Raw genomic sequence first — 14,808 nt, forward strand, 5'->3', positions numbered from 1 at the left:
TATTATAAAGAAGTTAATTAATGTTATTAGTTATATATATAGTTAATATATATATATAGAAAGCATATAACTGTTTATTAATCTATCTATTTTTCGTTTAACGTTCGTTTTATTTTCCTTAGACATTTTTTGTGTTGTTTGTATTTTATAAGCACTTTTTAAATTAAATTGTCTACATTTAATTGAATCAGTGTGTGTGTGTGTGTGTGTGTGTGTGTGTGTGTGTGTGTGTGTGTGAGTGTATGTATATATATGTGTGTGTTATGTGTGAGTGTATGTGTATGTATCAATGCATGCACATATTTTGATATTTAAATGCTAGAATATTTGTGAGGTTTGCTGGAGCGCCAAAAAACATTCACCTAACACCTAACAACAATTTTGAGATTTTAATAAGGCAAGAAAGACACATGGCGTTTAAATTTTGCTTTTATTTGATGTCATTCAAAATTGAAAAATGTCATTTTTAAAAAAAATTCGGATTTTAAACAAACAAATATAACGAAATATTGACTGATAAAAAATAATTATTAATTATTTAAAAATTATGTAACCGAAATAAAAAAAAACCTAGAAACCCGTGAACAATATAGTTTTTCAAGTAATTCTGTGTTTTATCTACTATATTCATTTACCAGCTGACAAAACGAAATTTGGCTTTTTGTTAAAAAAATTATATCTACATTCAAGTTTTTGAAAAAAGAAACACCAATAAAAATAATTCATCATACAATTTAAAAATGGCCGCCTTTGTTGTGGAAAAGATCGAACTTTAAATGATTAGTGAAACTAATTTAGTCATAAATTTGTTAAAAACCTTTATCAAAAAGTTAAAATATTATAAATATATAAAAATTAAAACTCACTTTTTCATTTTATTATCGATTTCATTCCTGATCAGTCCAAATTCCAGAGATTCTCCATCCAAACACCAGCACAGATTTTCGGTTAGGGTTAGATTAGGGTTCTGTCAGAAAAAATATATTGATTAAAGATTAACTTACTGACAATGTAATATTATTATTTCGTTTAGAAATCAGCGTCGCTATTTATTGTAATTAAATTCTTGACCTCTGATATCTTTGTTAATTGTTTGATTGTAAAATAATTTATAACAGAAGAAAAAAGATTAGTTGATTAGATTAGATTAGAAGTGGAAGATAGCTGATGGATGAGCAATTAACACATAGCTGTTAGACGTTCATTGGAAGTTAAAATAGACAATGAATAAATTTAAATTAATTAGTGACTGCTTCATTAGATTAGTCAGTGTTTGTTGTAGTAAATCTAATTTAGTGATCTAGACCTGTCAATCAAATTTTGAAATTTAACTTATCTACTTGCTATCTATCTCTCCATCAATTCACTGAAATGATGTGGCTTGCTGTGGCAACCATTCTATCTTCCATGTTATTTAGTCGTTAGTTTCTAAATTTATTTTATTTAATTAATTAAGCAAATTGACAATTATTCAATTAATATTGAAAGTTTTTAATCATTAAGCAATTGAAAATCATTAATTAATTTATTTTTATCCTTTAATAAATAAAACTATTAAATAAAATAATTTAATTGATTTTTAATAAGAAAACCTAAGGGTGGCTTATGCCTGGCCTGAAGGTACCTATGGTCTTCCAATGCCCGTTACAGGTTGCCCCGAAGGACCTAATAATGAATGGGAGCAGGGTTAAAAATTTGCTTCATTTATTCATTCATTCATTTTTCATTTATTATTTGTTTCTTTTTGTGTGTTTAACATTATTTTATTGAATTTATTTCAATTGTTTTGCTCGTTTTTGAGTAGTAATAACTTTTGAAAAACATTTTTTAATAATTTTTCAAGTTTTTCTAGCAAATATCTTCGACAACGAAAACCACCTCACCCCCCTCTTTTAGGAACCAGGACCCAGATGACAGAGAAGGGCAGCCACCCCTCTGACATTATCCATCTAGCAGGAATTGAACCTACGTACACCGAGTACCTCGTACAACATTTCTGTATGAAGATGTCATACCCTCAGTATGGCGGAGATTTTACTTGGATGCCAGGTCTGTTGTTGTTTTTGTGAGGGGAAAATGGTGACCTTTTTGTCTTTTTGTATCTTCTGTGGCTTCTGTATATATATATATCTATATATATATTGGTAAAAATATATATGTATGAATGAATGCATGTATATATGTATGTATGTATGTTTGTATGTATGAACCCGTTTGTATTTATGTATGTATATACGTATGTATATTTTTCCCGCAAATTAGGCAAGTATTGTATCTTCAAGAAGGGTGATTGCCCTGCCAAATTCCATGAAGGTTTCATAAAATGGGATGATTCAACCTCGTGGTACAATAAGAATGATCACAAGCAAAGCTTCAAAGGTTCTTGTTTTGTATACACGTGTGTATTTATGTTTGTATGCACGTGTGTGCGTATTTGTGTGTGTGTGTGTGTATGGATGTATAATTATGTATATATATATATATATGTATGTATATATTCCGATATATATATATATATATATATATATATATATATATATATATATATATGTATTTGTAGGAGTTTTACCAGAGGGGGACTATGACCATGACACTGAAATCCATTACTGTTGCCGCTCGGATGGGCCCCCTTACCATCCAATCACACTGCCCAGTGATGCGTCATTTTTTCTCATCAAATATGGAGACGTTTGCCAGGAGGTTTGTTGACTGGCTGGCTGGTTGGTTGGTTGGTTGGTTGGCTGGTTGGCTGAATGACTGGTTGGCTGACTGGTTGGCTGATTGGTTGATCATCAGTCAAAATTGAAATTGCTTTTTTTTATTCTACAGTCAGTTGGATTGCTTTTTAGTGGAATTCTTCTTTATATCACCAAATTTTCATCGTACTTTTCATCATCATCTTCACAAGGTCATCATCATTCATCATCACCCCATCGTTATCAACATCATCACAAAGTCATCATCATCATCGTCATCAGGTAGATCGTATGTTGGTCAGTGAGGAGTGGCTGTATTGGTCAGACAGCAGGTCAACCACGCCAAGCCATCAAGGTTTTTGTCTGTTTGTTTTTAATTCCTGTTGTTCTTATTGCTGTTACATATTTTTACATAGGGGGGGTTCACCCAAGGTTGCTGAGGTCACAGACCCCGAGACCCTTCAGCAAGATATTCTACTGCTACTATCAAACTAAGCCACGTTAGTTGCTGTTGCTGTTGTTGCTGTTGTTGTTGTTGCTGTTGTTGTTGTTGTTGTTGTTGTTGTTGTTGTTGCTGTTGTTGTTGTTGTTGTTGTGGTTGCTGTTGTTGTTGTTGACATTTTATTTTTTAACATTTCAATCAACCCAACAACCAATCAGCAAACATTTCAATCAACCCAACAACCAATCAGCAAACAAGACCCTTCAGATCCTGACCATCCTCTTCTATGGAGTGGGTGCCGTGGTCGTGGTCTCGATGTTCTTCAGCATGCTAGCCTGCATCTTCAAGTGGCTGTGCAGTGGCCGGTGTTGCGGTAGCGGCAAGGAAGCCGAGTGGTCGGGCCTGGGTGTGGATTACTCCCTGGAACCTCCCCAGCCTGTGGTGGTCAGTTCTGGTGGCCGCAGTAACGAGGACAACAGCGATGATAACAGTCCTAGGGTGTTCAAGTATGTTACAGTTCGAACTGGAGCTGGAAATGTTATTGCTGGTGGTGGCAACACAGCGGGCGATGGTGTCGTTGTTTTGAATGGTGGTGGCTGTGGAAGTCTCGTTGATGCCATGGGGAACGAACTGTTGTATGCTACGACAGCTGCTTCTGCTACTGCAGCTGTTGGGCCACTCGTTCCTTCTGCTCCTAATGAATTTGACGATCAGCAGCGGCAACAGTTCGGTTTCCTGCAGCAGAATACATCGCCACAACATCATCAACAGCAGCTACTTCAGCAGCAGCAGCAGTTTAACTATCAGCCACAGATTGGTTTCATACAGCAGCAGCCACTGATCACGACGAGATTGGTGCTCCTGAAGCCCGCCCAATCGACGGCCAGTCCCGCCGCCACCATCATGATGGCCGAACCTAATTCATTCTTGCCCTCATACTCAGAGGTCATGTCAGTGCAAAAGTGAATCGAGATAAGAAATGAGATTATGGATTATTCATCCTTAAAATTGTACTTAAATTGTCGACAAATCCTGGCATGCCTATCTAGAAATGATAGATTAAGAATATGAATAATGTGTGAGTTAGTGGAGGATCTGAAATTTATGAAATATCTTAAGAGTTGATCTGTGTATAAAATGTGAATTTGAAAAATATTAGAAGTAATAGGAGTGGATATTTATCTGCACTGGCAAGTAGAGAGAGATAGCTACGTAGAACCAACTTCTCAAGTCAATGGATCTATGCGGATAACAGCAGCTAATGAAAATGATAATGTTTTTAATTTATCATAAAATAATATCGCTAAATAATCATGACTATTTTTTTGTTCGCTTTATAATTTGTTTATCTACTTCTAGTCATTTTAATTTGTCTGCATAAGTGTGCGTGTGTTCTAGTTTCTTATGTTGTTCTGTTCATATACTCTCAATGGAAGAACAATGTTGCTGTACATTGGATACGAGGATCGTCTATTCTCTCTCTCTCTCTCTTTCTCTCTCTATAAAATATATTAATGACGTTTTTAATGATTTTGTATGTATATATTTATTTATTGGTTTGTTTAATCATTGTCATTTAGTATTATATATATATGTATATATATATATATATATATATATATATATATATATATATATATATATATATATGAATTTCTTTTTATTTATTTTATTCCCACTAAAACTATAGCGCACAGTTTTCTTTTTTTTTCAGATAATAAACAACAAAAATATTAGTAATTATTATTATTTTTACTTGTTATACACGCTTTCCTTGAATTGTTAATATTTACATTCGTTTGTTTTCAACGCGCGCGCACACACACACATATATATATAAGGAAAGAGAGTAAGTGAGCGTATATATTTGCAACAATCATCTTCATAATCGTCTCTACCATGATCAACATTGTTGTCGTTGTAATAGCAGAATTAGTAGTAGCGTTTGTAGTATTACTGACAGAAATATTCTGAAATATTAACATACACACACACATATATATATTCATGTGTATGTATGTATGTATATATATATATAATTATGTATGTTTTTTATAGTTTGTATTATTGTCTATCCGGTATTAAGTTCTAGTCGTTATTGTTTGTGTGTGTGTTTGTGTGCGTGTGTGTGGTGATACGTGTGATTTCATTACAATATTATCTTGGTTTTTATTTTATTATCATCATAATCTCTACCTTTGAATAACATTCCAGATTCCATTAATGTTATTATTGTTATTATTGCTGTTATTATTGTTATTATTATTGTTGTTATTATGGTTTTGAGAACTTTTTTGTTCGTCTGGGAGTGATTTTTTCAACTTTTTTATTTACTATGACGAAATGAAAATAAAAAATGTTTTTATTTGAAACTGTAAGCGTATTTGTTTAATTAATTAATTATTAATAGATAAATAAATAAATAATAATGATTTGTATAATAAATTAATGAGTAATTACAATATTGACGATTTAGCTAGTGTTTTTGAAGTTTATCTAAGGTTTTTGATAAAGTTATTTTTTTTCAAAATACCAAAAATAAATAGCGAAAAAAAATGATTTATTCACTCAAAAGTAAATTATCAATTATGGAAAAAGTGATCTTCCGTTTAAAACATTTAGTTTTTGTTTTTGAAAAAATTAACTTGTCGATAAAAAAACTAATTATTTATCATATGTTTTGTTATTATTTATTTATTTAATTATTATTTAATTATTATTAACGCCTCTTAGACGCTTAATTTTAACTTTCTCGACATCCAACAATGTGGCCATATGATTGCCATAGGACCATGAAAATAAGTAATTATTGTTGTTGTTGTTGTTTTCAACGTCATCATTATTTGATTCGTTGTTGTTGTTGTTGGCGTTCCTTTGGTGAAATGTAGACGACCATTTGTTTTTAGATCTTTTCTGGAATATTTGATATGTGTTTGACTGTGTGTGAATGTGTATGTGTGGTGTGTGTAAATATGTGTGTGTGTGTGTGTGTGTGTGTGTGTGTGTGTGTGTGTGTGTGTGTGTGTGTACGTCTGCTTAACCTGTTTCGAGTTGCCGTTGAGCGTTTTTTTCCGCTGCTTTAGCAAGGCGATGAAATCGACTTCGCAGCTCTTGTCAACATCGTCTGCATGATTCAGGTAATGTTGGAATTCATCGAGATGTTTCGAAAGTTCTAGGATAATTGCGCGCTGTTGTTGATGTTGTTGTTGATGATGTCTGTGTTGTTGTTGATGTTGTTGATGTTGTATAGATTTTGTTGTTGATGGTGTTGATGATGTCTATGTTGATGTTGTATTAGATGTTGTTGTTATTGTTGATGTCTATGTTGTTGTTGTTGTTGTTGATGTTATACTCTCTGTTGATGTCATTGATATATCATAAACAGTATTTATATCGTTGTCTATGAAGAAAGATACTATTAATTTGTAAGTAGACAACAACAACCACCAACAACAACAACAAACAACAACAAACAGACACCAACAACAAACAAACAACAATAATAAACAAACACCAACAACAAACAAACAACAACAACAAACAAACACCAACAACAACAAACAAACAACAAAACCAACAACAACAAACAAACACCAACAACAAACAACAACAACAAACAAACAAACAACAACAACAAACACCAACAACAACATCACTACTGCAATAACCTCAGCTTCTTTAAAAGTGTTAACGTTAAAATCCTTCCTCCGGTTAACTATTCTGTCAGCTAGATCCGTATCAATGGATATGGAGACTGGAGGCGATGAGAAGATTTTTGAGTCGATATAACAGTCTACAATGGCATCACCTTTCAGGTTTATCAACGTCTTTGTTGACGTGTTAAGGCATAATTTCTGATTGGTTGGTTGGTTAAGTTTGGGTGAGTGAATGAGCAAATGAGTGAGTGAATGAGTGAGCGAGTGAATGTGTGGTTGAGTGAGTGAGTGAGTGAATGAGTGAGCGAGTGAATGTGTGTTTGAGTGAGTGAGTGAGTGAATGAGTGAGCGAGTGAATGAGTGAGTGAGTGAATGAGTGAATCAGTGAGCGAGTGAATGTGTGTTTGAATGAGTGAGTTTGTAAGTAAAGGAATCCATGAACATTTCATAATAATAATTATTATTATCAACATTTTTATCATCGTCGTCGTCATCATCATTTCATATGATTAGAGCGTGATACATTAAACGATGTTATATAATCATTAATATTATTATTATTAATTATTATTATTATTTATTATTATCATTATCATTGTTAACCTTGAACTTGAAAACTTCAACCAAAAACTTCACGTCAGCAATCCATCTAATGACATCATTGCTATAATTAGCGTTACTATAATTAGAACTATTATAATTATTATTGCTGTAATTAGTAATGACGGTGACGTCATCATCTTTACTCTGTAGAAAGTCAATAAATTTCGTCATCATTTTCTCGTCCAATAGGATTTCTTTTAAACTGGCTTCTGCAACGCTATTGGCCGCTAGCTGTTTCCTGTCTGAGTTCTGATTGGACGGGGAATATTTGAAATAGCCAATGAAATTGGAGGTGGTGTTTTTATAATAGCAAGATAATTATTAAATGTAATAATAATAATGAAAAAATAAAGTTAAATAGTTAAACGTGATAAAGTAGATTACGGTCGAGTTAGAATTCGTCGAAATTTTGCGTCTTGATGACGTCATAATTGATTTTTGTTGCATTGTTGTTGTTGTTGTTGACGTTGATGTTGTTGTTGTTAAATCGTAATTAGTTCCAACAATAGTAGCATTTTGTTGGTCATTATTATTATCAACCGCAGTAGTAGTAGTAGTAGCAGTAAAAGTAGTAGTAGTAGTGGTAGTAGTAGTAGCAGTAGTAGTAGTAGTTGAAATTCGTTTGATGTAAGCCGGTATCCAGGTATTTTTTAGTTTTTTGAAAACGACGTTTTGAGCTTTCAATAAAAATTCTTCTATGTCTTTCTGTGCCATAAGAGCCGGGTTCAATTCGACTGTCTCCTTGAATATCTGTGCGTGCGTGTTTGTGTGTGTGTGCGTGCGTGTTTGTGTGTGTGTGTGCGTGCGTGTGTGTGTGACGTCATTAGTATATTGCACACAAAACATTAATATATCATTACAATTTTCCCCATCGTCATCATCATCATTGTTGTCATCATCATCATCATTATTTTCCTCATCATCATCATCGTCGTCATCCTCATCATTATTTTCATCATCATCAGCAGCAGCAGCACATTATCGTCATCGTCATCATCACCTCTTCCATATCTTTCTTAATGAGGTCTCCGTATTCCTCTAGAAGGTACCCGCCCTCGTGCACATACAAATCAAAAATTTTGTCTGCTTTCAAATTTTTATTACGACAGGATTTGTAATCTTCAACGTCTTTCCAAAAATAGATATCGAAACCCGCTCGGTTTTCTCGCAGAAATTTCAAAAAAATTTTACTCTCAGTTTCGTTTTCGAGTAGAGAGTTGAGATAGCGAAGGTAATCGTCGTTGGATTTGAGGAGCGGTTTGCGTTTCGGTATGGAAAATAATTTTGATGATTTTAACTCGGTATTGCCATTATTATTATCATAATTATTATAATAATAATTATTATTATTAATATCTTTATTGTTATTATTAACGTTTGTGTTGGTTCCATGCTCTAGCATTGATATGTTTTTCATTTTTAAAAGCTGCAAAGTAAAGAGAAGTAACACTAACAATTAAAACTGTAATAATACACTCATCATTATCAGTAATCCTCATCATCGTCATCATCATCGTCGTCATCATCGTAGTCATCGTCGTCGTCGTCATCACCATCATTACCATATCGGTCCAATGTTTTCGGTTCTCATCCACCCAGCCATCTAGCGGTTCTTTCAAATCACGAATGACGTCAGTGATTACGTCATCAAACAATGTAATCGGTAGCGGGTCCATTTTTATTCGGTCGGATAGACGGTTTCGAAGATCGCTTGATATAGCGCCGATTTTTTGACTCGCGTTGCTACTGAGGTATTTTGTGTAGATCGCCTATTAGAAATGATCATTCATTCATTCGTTCGTTCGTTCGTTCGTTCATTCGTTCATTCATTCATTCATTCATTTTTTTCATTCATCTATTTCTTATACATACAAACATGCTGTACGCACATTCAATGATTTATTCATCCATTCGTTTATGCCTTCATTCGTTCACTCATTACTTTATAAACTCATTAATTCAATCATTCATTCGTTCATTCATTCGTTCATTCATTCGTTCATTCATTCGCTCCTTCATTCATACATTCAAACGAACCCAAGCTTCGGACATATCTGCGTTATTATTATCTTTCCACATAAGGCAACTTTGAATGAACTCATAAACGTTCAAATTATTATTATTGTTGTCGTTGTTGTTATTGCTGTTGTTGTTGTTGTTGTTTATAATGTATTGCCTGATTAGGTTGCCAATGTGATTATCAATGAATAGAGCTCTTAGAATTTTATTATTGTTATTATTGTTGTTGTTGTTATTATTGATGTTTTCGTTGTTGTTGTTGATGATGTTGCTGTAATGATCATAGCAGCATCTCTCAATGAAATTACTCAGAACATCATCATCAATGCACAATTCAGTACTACTACTACTGCTACAAGTCGTAGTAGAAGCAGCAGCAGTAGCTGCAGTAGCAGTAGTAGTAGTATTACTATATTTATTATTATTATTATTATTAATGATGTCATCGCCATTGCTTGACATCTTATGCAGTAAATATCTGGGAGTCCTTCAAAAAAATTATTATTACTATAATTTATATTTATTATTATTATTATTATTATATTAGCTAACCAATAAATCAGAATAATGGACAGAACGTTATCAGCAATCATTTGCAAGTCTGCTCCCATCAAACTATTATTGTTGATATTATTATTATTATTATTATTACTATTATTATTATTATTGTTGTTGTTGTTGTTGTTATTATTATTATTATTATTATTATTGTTGTTGTTGTTGTTGTTGTCATTGTTATTATTATTATTGAAGTTATTATTATTGATGTTATTATTGTTTTTTGTTAATAGTTTGGCTAGCCTTGGGCATTGAGTGTAGCGATGATTTGTTAGGAGGTCTCTGAAGGATCTGTAAAATTTGGATGTATTTAGCTTCATTCGTTCGTTCGTTCTTTTATTCATTCATTCACTTTTTACTCACTCATTATCTTATTCATTCATTCATTCAATCAATCATTCATTCATTCATTCATTTTATCCACCCATCCATTCATCCGTACTCATTGTCTTCTCTTCTTGCATTCTCACACCATGGACCACCAAGCAAACTTTGAACTTTGATCCAGAACCGCCACAAAGGCCGAGCAAGGTCACGGGGCAAATAATTATAATAGTCCTTGACCTCATGAATATTAATTAGTGCTTTTCGGTTTTTTATAATTTCTTGTAGTTTGGATGACAGTGAAATAGTAGCAGCAGCAGTAGTGGTAGTAGAAGTAGCTGCAGTAACATTATTTGCTACTCTTGTAGTAGCAGTTGTAGTAGTACTACAGCTACTAGTGGTGAAAGTAGTATTAGTAATTGCAGCCGTTGTAGTTGTAGTAGTAGAAGTAACAGCAGCAGCAGCAGTAGTAGTATTAAACTGCTTTACATGGTAATAAAACATTCCATCATCTTTACTTTCGCCGATTTCGATGAGGAATATGATTTCACCATCGTTATCATCGTCGACACCATCATCATCATCATTATTATTATTATTGTTTTTATTATTATTATTGTTATTATTAATATTGTTGTTGTTGTTATTGTTGTTATTCAATTGCAGATCGTAAATAATAGCGTCTGATAGGTTTATTCTTTTAAAGATAGTATCACTACCGTCAACAATTCTCTCTCCGATTTTACCATTATCTTTATATTTTCCTAGCGTACTCTCACTTTTTTCACTATCACTACCTTTTCCTTCCGTGTTATCGCCATTTATATCGTGATCGACTTCCGGTTTTGCTGAATTCTTTTTCAAAATATTCATTTGGGATAGTAAAGAACACAATCTGTATTCTAAATATAGGCTGGACCCAAAGAAAGATTCTAAATATACGTCCCTGAACGTCTCCAAAAAGTCCGGATCAGTTTTGAGCTGTTGGTGAAAAATAGCGATCAGTGAAATGAGATTTACTATGGTAACAACAACGACAGCGGTTGATCGATGACGTCATTTTGAGTGTAGGAATGGACAATATTAATGTCTAAACAACAACAACAACAACAGCAAAACTAACAGTAATAATAATAACAACAATAATAATATTAAAAATAGTTATTAATCCAACTGAATTTCTGAGACATCTTCCGAAAGGGTTGTTAGCGGTGCTGGTACCTTCAATGCTATTTGATGTGATTTCATTATTGTAATCTAACTGTTGTTGTTGTTATTATTGTTATTATTATTGTTATTATTATTAGTAGTAGAGGTAGTAGCAGCAGCAGCAGTAGTAGTAGTAATATTAGCAGCTGTAGTAGTAGTAGTAGTAGTAGTAGTAGTAGTAGTAGTAGCAGCAGTAGTAGTAGTAGTAGCAGCTGTAGTAGTAGTAGTAGTAGTAGTAGTAGTAGTAGTAGCAGCTGTAGTAGTAGTAGTAGTAGTAGCAGCAGTAGTACCTAGTAGTAGTAGTAGTAGTAGTAGTAGTAGTAGTAGTAGTAGTAGTAGTAGTAGTAGTAGTAGAGCTGGTTAAAAAAAACTAACCAATGTTCTCAAGTATAATTCTACGTAATCTAAAAAAAGACCGTCGACGTCTATTAGTTCTTTCTATAAATCAAAAATAATAATAATAATAAAATCATGATAATATTAATAATAAATTTATTCATTCATTCGTTAATTCATTCGTTCGTTTGTGCATTCATTCGCTCATTCTTTCCTCCATTCATTCATCCAAACCTCCATCCATTTATCGGCAAAAATATTTTAAAATTTCATTCAATAACATTGATAACCAATAATTAGTAATAAATTAACGAACGAATGAATGAATGAATGAACGAACGAACGAATGAATAAATTAGTTAATTAATTAATTAGGATTAATGAACAAACCAGGGAAACTATCCGCTTCTTTACTCTTATAACAACCATTTTAAACGACCAATATTAATTCTCCGTTGCATAATCCGTTTCATCAATGAATTTAAAGAAAGTTTATTATTATTATTATTATTATTTCGTTATTATTATTATTATTCTTAAAACATAATTATATTGATAAAGTTATCAATCAACTACGACTATTTCGCATTCATCCACTCATCATTGGTATGATACCCTCTTTTCATCCATCCATTCGTTCATTCATTCATTCGTTCATTCATTCATTTGCCGTTCATTCGTTAATTCATTCGTTCGTTCAAATTTTATCTGATAAAGCATTACATGATCAGCGTGGGTTGTCATGGCGAAATGAAGAATCATATTTTTATTATTATTGCAAATAAAAATAAATAAGTATGCTCATAGATAGATAGATATATAGATAGATAGAGATAGAGAGAGAGATAGAGAGAGAGAGAGAGAGAAAGAGAGAGAAAGAAAAAGAGAGAAAGAGACAAAGTCAGACAGACAGATACAGATGGATAGAGACTGAGAGGAAGGGAGAGGGAGAGAGAGAGAGACCGAGAGAGGAAGAGGATGCGAAACAATGACAGAAAAACAGAGAGACTAAGACAGAGAAAGAGATCAAGCGAAGATAGAAACAGACAGAGAGAGGCAGAAAAAGATAATGACCGAGAAACACAGAACTTCTATGCAAATAAGCATTATAATTTACTTCGGGGCTTATATAAAGATTAAATGTGTTTTTTAATGTAAAGCAATAAAAGATTATCATTATGCACCATTATTTTTGTTGTTAATTTTGGTCCTTTCACAAAACGATGTTTCAGTTTGTTATAAAATCATCTTCTTTTTCCATAGAATTGATTGATTTTCAAACATCAGACTAATCTCAAGTTTTGGGTTTTTCAACTTTGATACGTGCTCTGGGAGGCCTTTGTGAAAAAAAAATGATCAAAATTATAAATTTAAGATTTAAATTTTTAAATAATTTAAAAATAAATCTATTTAATGATTTTAAACATCTAACTAATCGTTCCCAGCACGTGACATCTTCATCGTTAACATGCTGTAAAGTGCCCGGAATAAAAATGTTTCCGTTTGGCACAGTGACAAATGACCTAAAAATCTCTGATATTAGGCAATTAGGAACATCTCATATGAATCAAACGAGCACATCTATAACAGTTTTTCAAAAAGACAAACCAAAAGAGGAGGCCAATGAAACTCCTATTCCTAATTTTCAAAAAAACCCAGAAAATTTGGTGGCACTAACTCAGAGACAAAGGTTGAAACTAGCAGTCCGGGATTACGGTTCAACTGTTGTTATCTTTCATGTCACTATCTCTTTGGCTTCACTTGGTATCTGCTATCTTGCTGTATCTAGGTTATACCATAACTTACTTAATTAACTAGTATAATGAATATTATATATAATACCAGATGAGAAACAATCTTTTTAAAATACTAACTATAAAAAATACTATTTAATAAATTATTTAAGACTCTTTTAATTTTTACTATTCATCTGTATAATTCACATTAATACATTCCACCTATCACATCCCAAGCCCTGTTATTTATTTCTTTAATTATTACAATCCCTAATTCAGTGGTCTGGATGTTGTCGCTTGGCTATCATGGCTCGGAGTTGGAAAGTCGATCCTGGAATCTCGCTTGGCTACAGGGGCCAGCACGTTTGTCATCTCGTATGCCGTCCACAAAGTTTTTGCTCCGGTGAGGATTGGCATTACACTAACTTGCACTCCACTAATTGTCAGATATCTAAGGAGGGTGGGGTTTCTTAAAGCACCCCAAAAACCCCAGATAAAATAAATATAGTTTTTTTGTTAATTTTAAAAAAACAATGATTTAGCTAATTTCAATTTCACAAATTGTCAAATATCTAAGAATGGGTATTGAACTCCAATAACCCCAGATAAAATAATCATAGCTTTTTTATGCATAGACTTTTAATTTGAAAATTAATCTCTACATCAAATTCAAATGCCCGTTCATATCAAATTTAATGTTTTAATAATATTAGTGGTATCAGTAGTAGTAAAACTGTAGTAGTGGTTATAATAGTTGTGGCTGTGGTACTAGAAGCAGCAGTTATAGCTGCATTTATGGCATTAGGTTAATGGGGTTAATAAGTTTATAGCATATCTACGATATTTAAGCTTTTTTATTTATTTTGTTCTTATTTTATTTTATAATTCTTGTTTGCATTTGTTCATTGCCAGTCTTTTTGTATTTTGAATAATTTAATATTATTGTTATTGTTTCAATTTTTTAGCTTGGAGACTGACTTGACTAACGAAATGTAACAATAGCGTTAATAAAAATTCCTTTTGTTTGCGTCGTCTTTTCGTTGATTGAAGAATCCTTCCCTTCAAATTTCAATAAACCTGTAAGATGGATCTGATAATTCAAACATATGTCTTTCTCTTCTTTTACTGTCACTATCTCTCTCTCTCTCCTCTCTTTCTCTCTTTTCTATTTTGCTGTTTTAATTTCTTTCTTTCTATCTATCTCTATCTCACTCCTTTCTCAGTTTGTC

The 14,808-nt window shown here is 32.6% G+C and overlaps 3 protein-coding genes across 3 annotated transcripts in view; 2 read left to right on the top strand and 1 right to left on the bottom strand.

Moving 5' to 3' along the window:
- HELRODRAFT_191631 (hypothetical protein) overlaps positions 1–4,886 on the top strand; it is a gene marked incomplete at its 5' end in the record, with an annotated part of 7,302 nt that extends 2,416 nt beyond the window's left edge. The window contains 8 exons of the mRNA XM_009018908.1: positions 1,588–1,686; positions 1,897–2,049; positions 2,263–2,379; positions 2,561–2,700; positions 2,979–3,051; positions 3,113–3,196; positions 3,389–4,738; positions 4,769–4,886. Coding sequence (XP_009017156.1) covers positions 1,588–1,686; positions 1,897–2,049; positions 2,263–2,379; positions 2,561–2,700; positions 2,979–3,051; positions 3,113–3,196; positions 3,389–4,104 — 1,382 coding nt within the window. The 3' untranslated portion in view covers positions 4,105–4,738; positions 4,769–4,886. The remainder of the gene's footprint in view (positions 1–1,587; positions 1,687–1,896; positions 2,050–2,262; positions 2,380–2,560; positions 2,701–2,978; positions 3,052–3,112; positions 3,197–3,388; positions 4,739–4,768) is intronic.
- A 5,520-nt stretch (positions 4,887–10,406) lies between these two features.
- HELRODRAFT_172239 (hypothetical protein) lies at positions 10,407–12,272 on the bottom strand (the record flags this gene model as incomplete). The annotated part of the gene is made up of 4 exons (XM_009018909.1): positions 10,407–11,279; positions 11,473–11,559; positions 11,883–11,945; positions 12,234–12,272. 4 exons carry the CDS (start codon positions 12,270–12,272, stop codon positions 10,407–10,409), a joined length of 1,062 nt encoding a protein of 353 aa, XP_009017157.1.
- Positions 12,273–13,405: 1,133 nt separating this feature from the next.
- HELRODRAFT_78789 (hypothetical protein) lies at positions 13,406–14,081 on the top strand (the record flags this gene model as incomplete). The annotated part of the gene is made up of 2 exons (XM_009018910.1): positions 13,406–13,632; positions 13,859–14,081. 2 exons carry the CDS (start codon positions 13,406–13,408, stop codon positions 14,079–14,081), a joined length of 450 nt encoding a protein of 149 aa, XP_009017158.1.
- Positions 14,082–14,808: the final 727 nt, after the last annotated feature.

Source organism: Helobdella robusta, assembly GCF_000326865.2.
Source record: "Helobdella robusta unplaced genomic scaffold HELROscaffold_23, whole genome shotgun sequence".
NCBI classification, from domain to species: Eukaryota; Metazoa; Annelida; class Clitellata; order Rhynchobdellida; family Glossiphoniidae; genus Helobdella; species Helobdella robusta.